This window comes from Helicoverpa zea, chromosome 4, assembly GCF_022581195.2.
Source record: "Helicoverpa zea isolate HzStark_Cry1AcR chromosome 4, ilHelZeax1.1, whole genome shotgun sequence".
NCBI lineage: Eukaryota > Metazoa > Arthropoda > Insecta > Lepidoptera > Noctuidae > Helicoverpa > Helicoverpa zea.
The window spans coordinates 9431448-9447501 of NC_061455.1; the positions used below are offsets into that span (position 1 = coordinate 9431448).

Consider the following 16054-nt stretch of genomic DNA (forward strand, 5'->3'; position numbering starts at 1 on the left):
CGTGGGGTGCATGGTGTCAATAGTTCTAAATATTTTATTGACAGATATGAGTACAGTGATTTTCATTTCGATAATATCTTAAAAGCACCCCACGCTTTTTTAAAATATTTTTTTTGTATTCATACTATTATTAATTTATATTCATTGAAATTTTTAACACTGTTTTCTTAATTTAAATCCATTAAAATTTATTTTCTAATTTTTAGTTCGTTTTTCTATAAAAAGCGTGTTTTTTAGTTTTTTTTTTAAACTATTATTTATTTTCTACTTTTTAGTTTGTTTCAAAACTATTATTTGTTTTGTAGAATTAAAATTCTCTTTAGTATACAAAAAATTGTCAATATTAGAGAAAACGGCTAAAGATAATTATTGGAAATAAAAATTTACATCGAGTCCTGCCTTATCGACTGTAGAGAAAAATTCTAGAAAATTTTAATTAATTTTCTTACCTTATCGACTATAGATGAAAATTATATAGGTAAATTAACAAAAATCATATTTTGCAAATTGAAAAGCCTAGAAGTCGGTGTCTAATGGATGTTACTAAGTTAATTTTGCCACCGACTTCTAGGCCGGTGCACCTAAAATTAGTTTTTTTTTTGCTTTTTAGTGTTTTGGGAAGTCGGTTTAATTTTTTTGTAAAAAGGTTATTTATTCAAAGCTTTTCAGTGATACGAATAGTTGTCACTATCCATACATGTGGGAAGTTCTCATCAATACAAAGAATATAAGTCCAAACGAGGTATTTTACATGTTCAGTTGTCGAGTTCCCTCGACTTTCTCTGGTCTCCATCATCAGGTCAGCTCCAAATCTTCACTGTTGCATAGGTCTTGTCAATACGAATAATCTAAGCCCAAACACGAGGTAGTTTACATATTCAGTTGTCGAGTTCCCTCGACTTTCTCTGGTCTCCATCATCAGGTCAGCTCCAAACCTTCACTGTTGCATAGGTCTTGTCAATACGAATAATCTAAGCCCAAACACGAGGTAGTTTACATATTCAGTTGTCGAGTTCCCTCGACCCTCTCTGGTCTCCATCATCAGGTCAGCTCCAAATCTTCACAGTTGAATAGTGCTTTTAGGCGTACACCTGAGTGTCAAGTTTTTACCCTATGTATGCCTACAACTTTTGAAGGTTGCCCTCGATTTCTCAGGGTTTCCATCATCAGATCCTAACCTGATGACTATGGGACCAACTGCCAGCTATTCCGAGTCGAACAAAAAAAGAATCACGTAAATCGGTCTATAAACCTCGGAGTAATCGATGTGTATGTGTAACCTCCTCCTTTTTGGGAAGTCGGTTAAAAATGGAATAATTTTATCAAATTAGTGTATTGTCATCGGTCCTCAATAAATCTACAAAGTTTGAACGAAATCTGGCCATTTAAAGTGGGTCAAAATCGCGCCCAAAGAAGTCGGTTACAAACATACAAACATACAGGTGAAGCTAATAAAAAGCGTGTAAAAAGGATACCCACTGAACAAATTACTGTCTTATCAGCTCTGTTTCGTCAACTATTTTTCTTGTATATAAGTAAGTAGTTGTAAAACTTGGTGATGTTGATAACTCAGTGAAAGAAGCGTAATACGGTTAATACGAAGGCACAGAAGTTATTAAATCCACGAACTACGAGTAGTTACGCATAACCGAGTCGATTATTTTTCTATGGCTGTGAATACTCGTGAATAGTACAGTCGTAAATTATTTTTTTCTCAAAGGAAGTTTCTCGCGGTTTCTCAGAATCATAGATAGTTTAATTTTATGCATCCGGCTAAAAGTTGTAAAATCTTCTTAAACAATCTCCATATTCTCATGCACCGCTACAACAAGTTTCGCTTATGTAGATATACCTGCCTGCGCCTGCGATTTCATGTATTTTTATAATACTATCATTCTATCTAGGTACATATTCATAAACTATAATCACTAACAGACATAATTATTTATTACCTACATTCTTATCCTTACAAACTCGCGTTTATTAGGTTCTAGCTGTTTTCCCGCACTCTGGCTCGCGCTCGGTCATACTTTACCATTACTTATATTATTCGTCGATATTTCGGGGCCTTTAAGGTAAAAACAAACAAAGCGTTTAGACTACTAGTACACTGAATAGGTTTCGAACCATTTTGTTTTCCGTTTCTGTAAAGTTAATGTTTTTTTGATAAGTAGATAACTAAGTTTATTCCTCGTCTTATTTTGTTACATTTAAGCAAATACTAAACATTTGGTTATTGTAAGTTTGCTCATCACGAATAGTCATGAATACAAAATTGCTGACAGTTGCCACTTTTTTAAAACGCTTTGGTGTTCCTGACTACTGACTCCATTAAAGTTATATTTCTAGATCTGTACCTGTACATGACCTGTACAAGCTTTTCGCTTAGGCCTCTGCCTCGAATTTTGCGGGCAGCGGGGCGGCGGCGGCGGCGGCGCGGGAGCGGCAGGATCTTACGCGTATAATCAAATGGAACGGCCCTCGAATACAGCGGCGCGGGAGCGGCGCGGCGGCGGGCAACGAGCGATGCGCTCCAGTCAAGCGGTGACCGCCCGCGTTGGGCGTCTGCATTGTAGGCATAATGTTATACATTTTTTTTGTGACGTATCAAAATGTCTTCGGACGTGCAAGAGCTAATTATTTCGGCCATCTTTGAGAGGACACCCATATGGAACAGCAAACACAACAGAACACAACACTACACTGCTATAGCGCCGCGCGATCTGCCCGCTAGTTTCGAGAACAGGACATGCGTTGCCCGCCCCGCTCCCGCGCCGCCGCCGCTGCCGCCCCGCTGCCCGCAAAATTCGAGGCAGAGGCCTTATGGTCCGGCTACACGCTCAGTCTTGCCTGCGCAGTCCGGTTTGTGCATTCATGACTGTGCAAAAAGACGGAACACCGTGTAGTGGCCATACGGTGCAGGCAAGCTCGTGCAAACTAACTGTGCAGTCCCTAGTTGATTTGTACAGATGTATGAATTGGGTAAAAAATTCTTTGGAATAATTTCTAATATCACTCATTTTTACGACGACGACGTGTACCTACAAAATTTCGATATTATAATAATTACGTCGGACTGTTGCGCGGCTTGAATAACCGGCCACACGTTCAAGTAAAACCGTGCAAGTCAAGTTTGCGCAGTCCAAATCTTCAGCATGTCGACGATCGCACAAGCCGCGCTTTTAAGACTGCGCGAGCTACCGTCTCGCCGTCCACACGCGCACGCTTACCTGCGCAAACAGGTTTGTACAGGCATGCTCGCAGGCAAGACTGAGCGTGTAGCCGGGCCATTAATGTCAAATTGTCAATTAAATTGACATTTTGCCGTGATTTTGTCATACCCTGTAAAATGTCAAAATTTATAAAATAATTTTGTATGTTTGATAATGCAAGTGAATCTAGACTTTAAAGTATAAGTGAGTTACAATTTGGAATTCCGTGTTTTCACCGTCTAAAAACTATAATTAAATTTTCAACGATTTGTTATGGTATTAAATATAATCGGACAGTGTTAAGGTACTTGAAATGTGCATATGGTGGTAATTAATAAACAAAGGTAATATTTATACTAATCACCGCAAATATAATTTAATTATTGTGATTATGTGCTGTGCACTTTAAAACTAACGCTACAGATGATGATTTTCATATGTAACACTTGTTACGTTGTGTAATCCTTCTGTCTACATTGCAGTTGAATCGCACAACAAAATGGGGTGTGATGGTCCTGATCCACCAGAGAACAATCCCCACGAGCTAGTCCCGCCTCCGAGGAATGAATTGATAATGAATGGGAATCAAGGAGATGACAGCGATGAAGAACATGAGTACTTTGGCTATGAACCTTTGGCGCAAGGTCCGGAACAAGCACTTTCAGACCATGAAAGTGAAGATGACCTAGAGGTAAACACATTTGTGCACATAAAATCTAATTTTCATTGTAAGATATCTTGTATTTTTTTTTTATTCAGAACAAAAATATATTTGTGTTGAATACAGGATTAAGACAACTTATTCTAATGGTACAATAATAAATTGTTATTATTGTAATCAACAAAAGTCAAGACAGTCAATAATGGAAATACGTAATGTCAAGAAAAAAAAAACCAACATTCAACTCAATCAAAATAACAACATGTCAAAAATCAATTAAGTTCACTTAAAAAGAAACAAGTTACATTGTGGCATTACTTTTGTCGCTGAAAAACTCTTGAAAACTATGGCATACTCTCTAACTTATTTTTTTTACACCTTCATACGAAAAAATTGCTTTAAAAATTGTTCAGGCGCTGTTATGAAAACATCGTTCGTAAGATTATTTATGGACCATTTTTTTTTAATTTTTTTTTTTTGATAGGGTATACCTCACAGGTGGTCCCATAATCATCAGGTCAGGATCTGATGACGGAAACCCTGAGAAATTCAGGGCAACTTTTGAAAGTTGTAGGCATGTGCAGGATAAAAACTTAACAATGATGATTTATTTTTGCCTTTTTGTTACAAGCATAGTTGTCACTATCTGCATTAGTGGAAAGTTCTCATCAATACGATTAATATAAGACTAAATACGAGGTAGTTTACATATTCAGTTGTGGGGCAATTTTGATCCATCTTCTTTGGAGCCTTTTTTGAATATAGGCAAAATACAAGCTATTTTATATTGTTCAGGGAAAACACATTGCTCAATACATTTGTTTAAAAAGTCAGCTATCTATCTTAGTGATTTACCAGTCTCTACATCTTAAATGTATTAATTTCCATTTAATTTAGAATGCTGAGAGCCCTCCTGGTGATGTGCCAAGTATCGAATCTATGGAAAATATTCTTAGCAGAGAAGTTTGGAGTGCACCGAGACATACAGATGCTATACAAATGGATAATGAGAGAGCGCAACAGGTTATACAATTTGGTGTTAAACTACATGTATATCAAGTTCTAATATTTTTAGCCATTAATATAATGTAATATTGTTTTTAGGTTATGAGGGCCATGGAGAACTTTGCTTTGCCCCAGGCTTCAATACCAGAGTGGGCCCAGAGTATCTCTGAAGAACAATGGAAACAGACTCTAAATGAACAAATAGAAAAATTGAAGAATAATCGATAAAAAATCAACAATAGTTTATTAAGATAAAAATGGTAACTATGCAATCATTATGATGATACATATGTATATGAATAGCTATAAATAAATGTATAATTCAAACACAGCTTAAATATTTTCTTATTATTTATAAAAACATATATTTGTTCTTACATTTGTATCATAAAGTTGACAAATATTATTAATATAAATCAATCAGTTGGGTCAAATATTACAGCACTAAAAGTAACCAGTTTAGTTCGTTCATTTCTTATGAACATGAAAAATGGAGAATCTGCATAGAACTGTTCAGCTGATCGGGCTAGTATAGCACTGGTTGCTGCCACTGCCTCTGTTCCATATTCTGCAAAAGTAAAATTATTTTGTAGTTACAATTGAAATTATTGAAGTTATGTTATATGTAAAATATTTAAAAATATATACCATTTATTGTTATCTTCACATCATGTAGTATTGAGTCTACATGTATTCCAGGATTAGGTAGGCTAGCCAACATGTTTGATTTCCTGTTTGAATCAATACTATCATCATTTATTCTTGAAATTAACTCCTCTTCAGTCTGATTTACTACTGTATTACTGTTTATCATAAGAGCAAAATTAGCTTCCCCAGGTACAAACATAGTTTTTAATCCCATGGCCTTCAAAGTATTCTCCAGATTGGTGGTACTTCTAAGTTCCATTTTGGGAAACCGCACAACACATTTCCTTGTATTCATTTGGTTGATTATATCATCAATGTGCTCAAAGTTAATCTTTTCCATGAGTTCTAACAGTGTGAGCTGTTTTGGGAACCGTGGTTTTAGAGCATACATAGTTGTGTCACTATCATTATAAGGCAGTGCTATTATATGTAAATCTGTAAACAAAAACTTAAGATAAAAAATGAACAATCATTAAATAACAAAGCTATGCTCACGAATAGGTATTCATTAGACACTTGATAAATTATTAGTGGAATGGCTGAAACATACATACCATGTTTCTCAGAAAATGTATACCGAAATGTTCCAAAATTTAACATTAGATCAACCATGACCTCGTCTGTGGGTCTTTTGAAGGGCATCCTGTAAATAAAATTGAACATATGTATACTACACAGACATGCATTATGAAGATTCTTCCTTATACATAGAATAAGCTTATACCTACCAACAATTGCAACAGTCTGTGTTATTATAAGAAAGAAATATACATCAACGTAATTACGACTACCAAGTGTTACATACACGTTTCCCATCAATAATAATAAGTTTTGTAGTGAGATTCAACAACCTGTATGCATGGATCTCAGCCTTCACAAGCTGATAATAAAAGATTGACCTTCGCTTCGGCTATCTGTCGCCCGGCCAACGCATTAAATTCGCGTGAGATTGCTTAAATATTTATCTCTTCAAAACAATAACGAATAAATAAAACATAGGAATCAGACAATACTTGGCTGTGTATTCAGGTGCAAAAGGTTGTTCCCACTGACCGCTGAAGTAAAGCGCACTCAACAATACTACTTTGGTTGACGTAGGAAGAGTTTTCTTCAAAAAATGCTCTATTTTTCCTTCTGTATGATTATTAACCCACCTGAAAATAAAATGTAAAAAATACTAGTGATTTGTTGCGGGAGAATTAAGTCACTATTTTACTAAAAATAAACAATCGTATTTTTGTTCATGAGTAGTTCTTTAGTCCCTCTTAATTCATCATCAGCGTTTTTATTGCTTTCGCACTTTCAGAAATTTCTTTTGCAGAAATTCTCTAAGTTGTTTAAGTTTTTGTGGACAAACATAATAATATTTTTTCTGGGAATCCCAGAATATCCCAGACTGGGATATAAACAGATCTTAAGTGAGTAGGTATGTCAATAATAATTCTCTTAGATAGTCGGGAGAACCAATTAACTTACTCATTAATTAAGTTTTTAGTTTCCTCGGTTTGTTTAAAATCTGTACTGAGTACATCTCCTTGGTAGACATCGTATAAATAACTGCGGTACAACTCGCGTACCGGCGCGTGCGCATCCACGAACATGGCATCAGCGTATAACGTTTTGGAAGAATCGTTGACGTTTAAAGCCTGCAGTAATTCACCGAACCGTTCGTGGTTTTTGCGGTTTTGTAAAATATCTGTTGAAATATGTTTGTGTTAGTGACGCGGCATTGGTAGCAAAACATTATTAACTAACTAAGCAGGTAAGTACACACATGGATAGATAATACAACTACATCAATGCAATATTTGTAGACATACTGAAATATCGTGTTAAATAGAAGTCACACCTTCGCATTCAAAAATAAGAACCAAACTTACATAGTATCTACGAGCTTTGCGCAATAAACATTACCTTGGGAAAAACCGAGGGTCTCGGCGATTTCATTATGTGTCGTCCCGACACTTCCGAGTAGTGTCATGGCTAGCAAACCTAAAACAATGCAACATATGTGAGTTAAAATCCTTACCTATGTAAAATGAAAACTACTATTATATGTAGGTAATTATGTAGTAACCATTTGCTTGCTCACTTCATGAAATACTCTGTGGTAATTTAGGGAAATGGCGTTTCGTGATGTAGGCAAACTTAATTTGATCATGAGATCATTAAATCGTTTCATGACTTTGTCATACACATTAAGCCAGATTGTATCCACATTATATATTATTTAATGCAACGTTTGTAGGAAGAGCTTCATATAGAACTCTAACTTACCACACACAGTCCATGCGGACACTCGCTGGTACGGCAGACTGCACATCAGTGGTAATTGGGGCCCGATTCTCCTAAGTTAATAATGTCAAAATCGAATAGAAATCGAATCGCAATATGATCGCAATAGCAGTTTTAACCATATCTGGAGCCCGATTCTCCTAAGTTAATAATGTCAAAATCGAATAGAAATCGAATCGCAATATGATCGCAATAGCAGTTTTAACCATATCGGGCATTCTGCTACTAATAAAAGACCAATCGTATTCGATTGACATTTGATTGGTGTGCGATTGGTCTGCTATTTTGGTAATTTTGGTCTATACGGTAGTTTGCTGTACAATCATTTTGCAATCGTAAATCATTTGCAGACAAAATGATTCATTATTGAATGACAGAAAAGGATAAAAACGTTTATTTCAAAGAAAAAATAGCGGAATGCCACATACGCTTCAATCGTAATCGAGTCGGGATCGGATCTCAGTCGAATCGAGTCGAACGTCAATCGAATGTTGCTTAAGTAAAATTAGGAGAATCGGGCCCCGGGCAGTCTGCTAATAATATAATATAATAATATATAATCTGTGAATCGAATGGCGCTTAAGTAAAATTAGGAGAATCGGGCCCCTGTCATGTTCCTTAACTCAATAGTAATAAGTAGGTACGATTTTCCTATAAAACTGTTACCACTGGCCTGAAGTTGACTGTACCTAATGTGATGTAAACTAATAGTAAAGAGGTATAATTTTTTGTTTGTTTCTTTGTATCCTAAAGGCTCCGAAACTACCTACAGAACCGATTTGACTTATTAATGACATACTTAGGCTATCTACATTTTGTCCGGATACGGAAAGAAATTCCCCCGGGCCCCGTAAAATGGGTAAAACCACGAGGAAATAGCTAGCTATAAATAAATTCTCGTCATGAATAGCAACTTACAGTTATCGGCACGGATATTGAGCCCTGACCTTCACCTGCGCAGAAGCGATTTACTGCCTTATTGCCTTATGCGTACGGTGCGCAAAGCGATCCCCACTCCTCCGCTGAGAGCTCAATATCCGTGCCGGTAACTATACTTAACCAATTATCAACGTGTTATTATTACTCACCTGCTACGCCTGTCGGTGAGACTATAATGTTACTATTTTTTCTTTCGTTCATCATTTTGACTAATAATTTGTAACCGAAATTATTAATATCATTAGCTATTTTGTTTTCTATCTGCGTAGTTGATGCAGTTGTACTGAAATGTATGAAGCGGTTAGACAAATTAAATACTTACATTAATATGCAGACAAGATTCGATCTTTTAAAAATTAACTGGATGACCACAAAGCATAGCATTTTTAGGGTGCCGTACCCAAAGGGTAAAACGGGACCCTATTGTTTGTTGTTTACCAGGCTGTATCTCATGAAGCGTGATAGTAAGAGAGCTATAATTTTCACAGATGATGTATTTTTGTTGCCGCTATAACAACAAATACTAGATAATAGAATTGAATAAATATTTTGGGGGCTCCGATACAACAAACGTGAGTTTTTGTCCGTTTTTTAAATAATGGTACGGAACTAGGGCATGCAATTTCAGTAAAATAAAAATTACCGGTAAAAATTCGGTAATAAAAATATTTTTACCGGTAAACCGACAAACCGGTAATTTTTGTATTTTTTTTTAATGTGAAGCAAAAAATTAATAAATATACAAGGAATAAGGTGTTAAACATTTTTTGTGACGTGGCGTGGGCCTTAACAAAAAAACATGTCAGTACCATCAGTCCGCGATGTCGCCGACAAAATGCAAGAGAAGCGGCTGCGATGGTACGGACTTGTAAAAAGGAGACCATTTGAGTATACATCGGCAATGTGATGTATTCAATCTCGATATACCCGGTCAAAGGCGCAGAGGCAGGCCGAAACTGTGGTGGTCGAGTGTCGTAATGAATGACATGAAAATCTGCGAACTCGAAGAGGAAGATGTCCTGGATAGAGCGAAGTGGAAGAAGAAGATATGGAAAGCCGTCAATAGACTAAGAATTACCGTGAAAAAATTTTTTTTTTTCACTGACGCCCTTTTTAATGGTAAATCATCAAATGACTCTTTCTGTCTAAAACCCATGTTCATCGTAGGCATTTTATGGACCAGGGTCGCGGTAACTCTTTCGAACAATCCAGCAGCCCAGGCAGGCCTTGGTCCTGCTGGGCCCCACTGGGTTTGCTGACATCTCCTTGAAGAAGGCGTAGAACAACGCGCGCCGCCGACACGGGTCTGTTGTTTATGCAGACTGAGGAACGATGAGCCATCCGAACTCACCGCCCACAGACCGACGCCTACGGTGGCCAGGAGTGTGACAAGTTTTGCTGGGGAGTTTGTTGCGCCACTTCTTCTTCCCAGCAAAAACACACAGGAAGTGTTGAAGGGCGGGCGTTTTGGGGGCTGTCTTTTGTTTTTGACGTTCGAAAAGTGCTGATTTATCAGCCTAATTTGAATAAACGTTTTTGAGTTTGAGTTTGAGTCCTGTCTCAACACTCGGCGCCCGTGGTGTCTTCCTAGTCCACTACAGCGGGTGGGATGAGGGGTGCGAACTCGCAGTCGCTCCGCCGTCTCCTTCTTGAGCATGACTGCTTCGCATGGCTTCCCATTCCTTCTCACTACGGACCATGGCTTGAACCACGGTCGGACGCGAGAGGTCGCCGCTGCGTATTGCCTCGACGAAGACACGGCGGTACCCTTCCCAGGCAGTGCACACCTGGACTGTGTGCTCCACCGTGTCCCCAGAGCTGTCCGCATGGTGGTGAATTAAAAGCCCTTGCTCAGTAAGGTCGTAGAGTAGGTAAAATAAGCATAAGCTAAATTTTAGCTTATATGAGCTGACAGCTATGAGGAAAATCAGAATAAACGAATGAATGAAATTTGTTTAGATATTATAAATTAAGATGAGAAAGAAGATTTGTACCTAACCTAGAGATGATTAGGGAGCCACATAAGTTTACTTTCCTAAAAAACAGCAACTTTAACACTCTTACAATATGTAATGTATGCAATATTACATTATGTTCAGGCTACATAAAGAAGATTTGACGTTAAATGAACAGTTGCTATATTTTATCAGAAAAACGTAAAAACCGGTAATTTACCGGTTACACATTATTTTTACCGATAATTTAAAAATCGCGAAAATGGGCGGTTCACCGGTAAAAACCGGAACCGGTTAACCGTTATTGCATGACCTATACGGAACCCTTCGTGCTCGAGTCCGACTCGCACTTGGCCGGTTTTTACCCTTTGCGTGCGAAATCCTAAAAATAGGAATGTAGGTCGGCAAGAGCATATCTACCTCAAAACTGCATCAACGTCCATTGCATCTTGTGCTGACCATTGTACCAGAAGTGTTGAAAGGGCTAAGACAACCCAAGCCCCGCTCTCCATTTTCTGGAACAATATAGGTATCACATAGGTAAATATTAAAGCTGTAATTTCTTGCAGTATGCGCAGAGTCCTAAAAACTTAGGAGTATACCTATCGCGCGGTCTCCTATATGTAATTTTACTCCTTAAAACCTCCTTTTGTTAATTTGTACACAGTTGGTGTTCCTTTGCTAAATAAATAAATAAAATAAAGAATGTAAATGGTTACCTATATTTACAAAACTAAATACTTTCTATAACAGAGTATAGGCTGATAGGTAGGTAATGAATAGTACCTATGTAGACAAATAGTACCTTTTTTTAAAAAAAAAAGCCTTTATTTGAACGCTCTTAAGAGGTAAAAAAATATTTTTTTAGTAAATTTTTTAACTACCTACCTATCTTCTGAATTGAATCTTGTAACCTCATAGTTACAATTTATATGATAGTAAAAGCTTGCGATTTTTTTCAGCTAGGTACTTATATTTTATTATTTTATCATTATCATATAATTTAAGGCGCGCAGATCGAGTTGACTTATCCCCGAAAAGCGGGACTGAGCCAGTCCGCACGGGGCATTTAATTTTGATTAAAAAATCGGGACTGTCCCGTCAAGAGCGGACGTCTGACAACGCCGCTAGATAGCTTTGTTTCGGAAACTTGAACTTTCATTCATTTTAAGAATAGTAAAAATGTGTGTTTGTGGGTTATAGGTATTACCATTCATCATTAAACAATAAGGTAACTTTCACCACACTTCGACTTGTTCTTTGGAGATACCTACCTAGCCGGTAAGTTACACAAACGACAAAAATTATAACGGTATCTACCTTAGAAATATAAATATTTATGGCATCTACCTTATTATAATTAAGTTTCTTGTATGGATAGGTTTATTAGATGGGGTCTTATGAATTCAAATCGCATACTTGTCGATTTACATTACCTAAATTTTATATTCAATTTCGTAATTTTATCGAATCAAGAAGGTCAGTTGGTGTCAAGTGTTACATCAAACTTAGTTCATAATATTGTACCTATAGCTAAACATACCTAATAGCAAGTTACCTAATTAGAATTCTATAGTACATAAATAATACCTACCTCTAAGATTGTCTAGTAAACAAGCGGGAGATTCGATGTAATGAATCAACATAATACAGGAAGGTAAAATGCAATATGCAGACGAAGTAGTATTGTCTATTATAAAACACAGAATTAAGTTGTTAATTATGAAATGAATTTATTGATTATCATGTACCTGCATATCTATCTAATAATAACTAAAAAATTTAATTAGGTACTTACTTGTACGTCGGTAGATTTTTAAATGTTTTCAAGAGTTAATTTTAAGGAAAACCCAATACACGTCTGCACGTCAGATAAACTCTCAGAGCAACTAACCTTGTTATACGAGTGTGGAGTCAAAATGAGTCATTAATGGTTCATGGAGGCCAAACAAAGGCCGGTTCAGGTTATCGTTAACTTGTAACCCTCAAACCATTTGTTTATTCCTATTTTTTACACATTTTATATATGAACCATAGAAAACAATCTAAAAAGTGGATATGAATGAAGCATTGTGATTGTTAACATAACTTTTGATGTCCTCCTAGCCGATTATCGGCTACGGCGGCTGTTCTCATGTTAGGAGATTAGCCAACTGCGCAGGGCACAGTGCACAACTTTATTCCTTCAATCATCAGCGACTTCCACCCACAAAGCGATTTCGGCCCGCCCCGGGGGAATCGAACCCGAGACCTCGTGCTCAGCAGTCGAGCTTACGACAGCTAGACCAATTAGGTTTCGGCCCGCTCCGGGAATCGAACCCGAGACCTCGTGCTCAGCAGTTGAGCTTGCGACAGCTAGACCAAGGAGGTAGTTATGGAATGTAATCACTACATAGGTAGTATAAAACAAAGTCGCTTTCTCTGGTCCTATATCCCCATGTGTGCTTAAATACTTCAATCTTTAACCTTTTCACCGCCTGAATCAAAAATTCGGGCTTATTCCGCCCGAGTCGTATTTATCCGACACAAAACCCTGTATAGGTATTATTTAGGTATTCAATTTCTGAACGTATTACGATGTTTTAATCTAAAATACAGGGCAGGGGCCCGATTCTGCTAAGTTAATAAGAATAAAAATTGAATTGCAATAGCAGTTTTAACCTTAGTCTGCTACTAAGACCAATCGTATTCCAATATCATTTGATTGGTTCGCGATTGGTCTGCCATTTGGTCTCGGTACTTAGCTCTACAATCTATACATATAATAAATCTGTAGAAAAGTAATTTTTGTACATTGAAGAAATTGACAAAAAAAATAGCCAGCATGTTAAAGGATAACTAACAGAATCCATTTCCATCATTTTTGTCTGTTTGTCTGTTTATCTGTTTGTTTGTTCGGGATTCACGTAAAATCTACGAATTAAATGCAGACAATGCTTATATACAAAAATTCTACGTAACTTGGGGTATTACTTAGTTTTTGTTTCATCGAAATCGATTCACTCTATCAAAAGATATGATTAATTTTGTGAATTCAAGATGTAAAATATTACGACACGCAATCTATTTGTCAAAACTGTACATTTGAATGTTGTACTTATATTAGTTGATCGGCCTATTATTAATCTTTACACAGAAAATCACACCTTTATAAGTAACTTCGGAAGAAAAAAAAATATGAAAATTTTGTTTAGCCAAGGTTAAAGTAGCTCCATCTGTGGTAAATAAAATACATCAACTTTGTCAAAGGAGCGAGGTGGTAAATGACAATATTACCATACATTCTTTATAGAGGATTATTATTTCAACAGATGGAGTTGTGTATTTTCCGTAATTCACCATATTTTAACACGTAGTGTAATTTTTCGATAGACATTTCAATAGTGTTTGTCAGTTTGCCGTGCCACATCAAAATCCAACTATAATTATTACCTTGATGAAAAGAAAATTAATAGTTCTCAGCCAAATTTAAAACGGTGCCATCTAAATTATTTTTTGAACATTATGTCAAAAATGATGACTTTAGTGGAACAATTAATTATCATTTAAAGTTACAGATGGAGTTCATATCAGGATTTTTTCATAAACATAGTTTAGCTTATCTTCCACTAATGTCGTGGCCTTAAAACAAATTACTTTGAGTGAGTAGTATTAAGTAGACCTTAATTATTTTTTCTGATGCAAAATATGTAAACTTAATCGTAGAAGAAATGAGGATCTATCTCTCGCAAGCGCTGCTAAGCGTGAGGTAGGTAATGTAGGATTCTGTAGCTTTAAAAACAAGCCCTGATACAAAGTGCAGATAAGAAATGGGAGCTCTCTCTATTTAATACCATACACACGTAAAATGCTTTATGCGTCTGAAAACGTACAAATTACGCGCCGCATACCAGAGACATGCTTACTTTCAACTTCTGATCGCAAATACACTGTTCACGATTACGAACAGTCTCAGTAAGACCCGAGCCAAGTCTAAAAACCCTAAAAAACACCTTTTATATAAAACTACGTTTGATGTCATTTAATCACAAAGACAGAATTGTTCTCTGTTGCAAATCCTATCCACCTATATCCTACCCTAATCCAGAATGCATTGCAGGTGTGCATTGCACAAAAACCAATGGTATCCTATTCGAGAAGTCAAAAGAGTTGACCTGGGGCCCGATTCTCCTAATTTTACTTAAGCGACCTTCGATTGACGTTCGACTCGATTCGACTGAGATCCAATCCCGACTCGATTACTATTGAAGCGTATGTGGCATTCCGCTATTTTTTCTTTGAAATAAACGTTTTTATCCTTTTCTGTCATTCAATAATGAATCATTTTGTCTGCAAATGATTTACGATTGCAAAATGATTGTACAGCAAACTACCGTATAGACCAAAATCATCAAAATAGCAGACCAATCGCACACCAATCAAATGTCAATCGAATACGATTGGTCTTTTATTAGTAGCAGAATGCCCGATATGGTTAAAACTGCTATTACGATCATATTGCGATTCGATTTCTATTCGATTTTGACATTATTAACTTAGGAGAATCGGGGCCCTGCCAACGTCAGCTTCTGCGCTAAGCAAGTGTTCTTAATAGTACCATCAGAATTACATTCATCGTTGAATTAGGTGAATAAATTTTCAGAAACCACAATAACAGCCAAAGCGTATTATCGCTTCATAGAGCTCTGATTGGCCCCAGGTGACCAAGTCAGGTCTGATTTGTTCGTTCATCAGATCTTTGAAAGTGTTTCGGTGGATACTTACTGTCGTCCTGTTTACGTGTGACACAAAATATAGTATATAAACGTCCTCCGCAAGAGCGAAATTTTCTCGGTGTGCGGTAGTGACGCACAGTATACAACACTTAGGTATGTTTCTTTTGATTTGCTGGCTCCAAAAAGAAATGACAAATTGCGAGCGTACATTCTGAAAATCTTGGCAAAACTACAGGTTTCAAGTACGAACACATGAAGTGGACTCTCACAGATACGTACATTTTGCCTATTCGTGAACTAATGCAAACATTTCGGTGGAGTACCGGCTTAGGCCTCGCCTCCCCCACATTAGGCGTGTGCGATCCTCGGGCGTGTGAGTAGCGCGGGCGCCGCGCGTGCGTCGCGAGCGCGTTGCGTGAGCGTCGCGTTTTGCTGCCCTGCGGCATTTGCAGCGCGCTCGCGGCGTGCACGCGCCGCTCTCCTTGACGTTTAACTGCTAAGGCGTTTAGCGGGCGGCGGGGATAGCAGGCGAAGGGGTAAGAACGCAACTCGAGCGCCGCGTGCTTGCCGCGTGCTCGCCGCGAGCGCGTCGCTTGCACTCTTCACACATGCCGCAGGGCAGCA

General features: G+C 37.4%; 2 protein-coding genes across 5 annotated transcripts; one reads left to right on the top strand and one right to left on the bottom strand.

Annotated features, from left to right (window-relative positions):
* The first annotated feature begins 2053 nt into the window (after positions 1 to 2053).
* LOC124629894 (male-enhanced antigen 1) lies at positions 2054 to 5216 on the top strand. Of its 2 annotated transcripts, none has more exons than XM_047163553.1 (4): positions 2054 to 2075; positions 3695 to 3903; positions 4771 to 4896; positions 4978 to 5216. In XM_047163553.1, exons 2-4 carry the CDS (start codon positions 3712 to 3714, stop codon positions 5104 to 5106), a joined length of 447 nt encoding a protein of 148 aa, XP_047019509.1. In that variant the 5' UTR covers positions 2054 to 2075; positions 3695 to 3711; the 3' UTR covers positions 5107 to 5216. The 2 variants fall into 2 exon arrangements, with proteins under 2 accessions (XP_047019509.1, XP_047019508.1); XM_047163552.1 differs by lacking the exon at positions 2054 to 2075 and adding an exon at positions 3310 to 3556.
* Positions 5212 to 12652, bottom strand: LOC124629893 (serpin B8-like). 3 transcript variants are annotated; one of them, XM_047163549.1, is made up of 9 exons: positions 12514 to 12652; positions 11136 to 11230; positions 8910 to 9043; positions 7441 to 7518; positions 7003 to 7222; positions 6540 to 6680; positions 6081 to 6169; positions 5527 to 5961; positions 5212 to 5446 (listed from the first exon to the last, which is right to left on the bottom strand). In XM_047163549.1, the coding sequence occupies exons 2-9, from the start codon at positions 11225 to 11227 to the stop codon at positions 5295 to 5297; spliced, it is 1341 nt and encodes a 446-aa protein (XP_047019505.1). In that variant the 5' UTR covers positions 11228 to 11230; positions 12514 to 12652; the 3' UTR covers positions 5212 to 5294. The 3 variants fall into 3 exon arrangements, with proteins under 3 accessions (XP_047019505.1, XP_047019506.1, XP_047019507.1); XM_047163550.1 differs by having other exon boundaries at positions 11136 to 11236; positions 12514 to 12644; XM_047163551.1 differs by lacking the exons at positions 8910 to 9043; positions 11136 to 11230; positions 12514 to 12652 and adding an exon at positions 7804 to 7941.
* Between the last annotated feature and the right edge of the window lie 3402 nt (positions 12653 to 16054).

What these genes read in the sequence shown, in the direction of transcription:
- LOC124629893 (XM_047163549.1), bottom strand. Translation starts at nt 11,227, where the DNA reads ATGGAGAGCGGGGCTTGGGTTGTCTTAGCCCTTTCAACACTTCTGGTA. An exon ending in GACCCTCGGTTTTTCCCAAG is followed by an intron (nt 7,223 to 7,440) that starts GTAATGTTTATT and finishes ATATTTCAACAG; the next exon opens with ATATTTTACAAAACCGCAAA. An exon ending in ACTAAAAACTTAATTAATGA is followed by an intron (nt 6,681 to 7,002) that starts GTAAGTTAATTG and finishes TTTTATTTTCAG; the next exon opens with GTGGGTTAATAATCATACAG.
- LOC124629894 (XM_047163553.1), top strand. Translation starts at nt 3,712, where the DNA reads ATGGGGTGTGATGGTCCTGATCCACCAGAGAACAATCCCCACGAGCTA. An exon ending in AAAGTGAAGATGACCTAGAG is followed by an intron (nt 3,904 to 4,770) that starts GTAAACACATTT and finishes CATTTAATTTAG; the next exon opens with AATGCTGAGAGCCCTCCTGG. An exon ending in ATAATGAGAGAGCGCAACAG is followed by an intron (nt 4,897 to 4,977) that starts GTTATACAATTT and finishes TATTGTTTTTAG; the next exon opens with GTTATGAGGGCCATGGAGAA.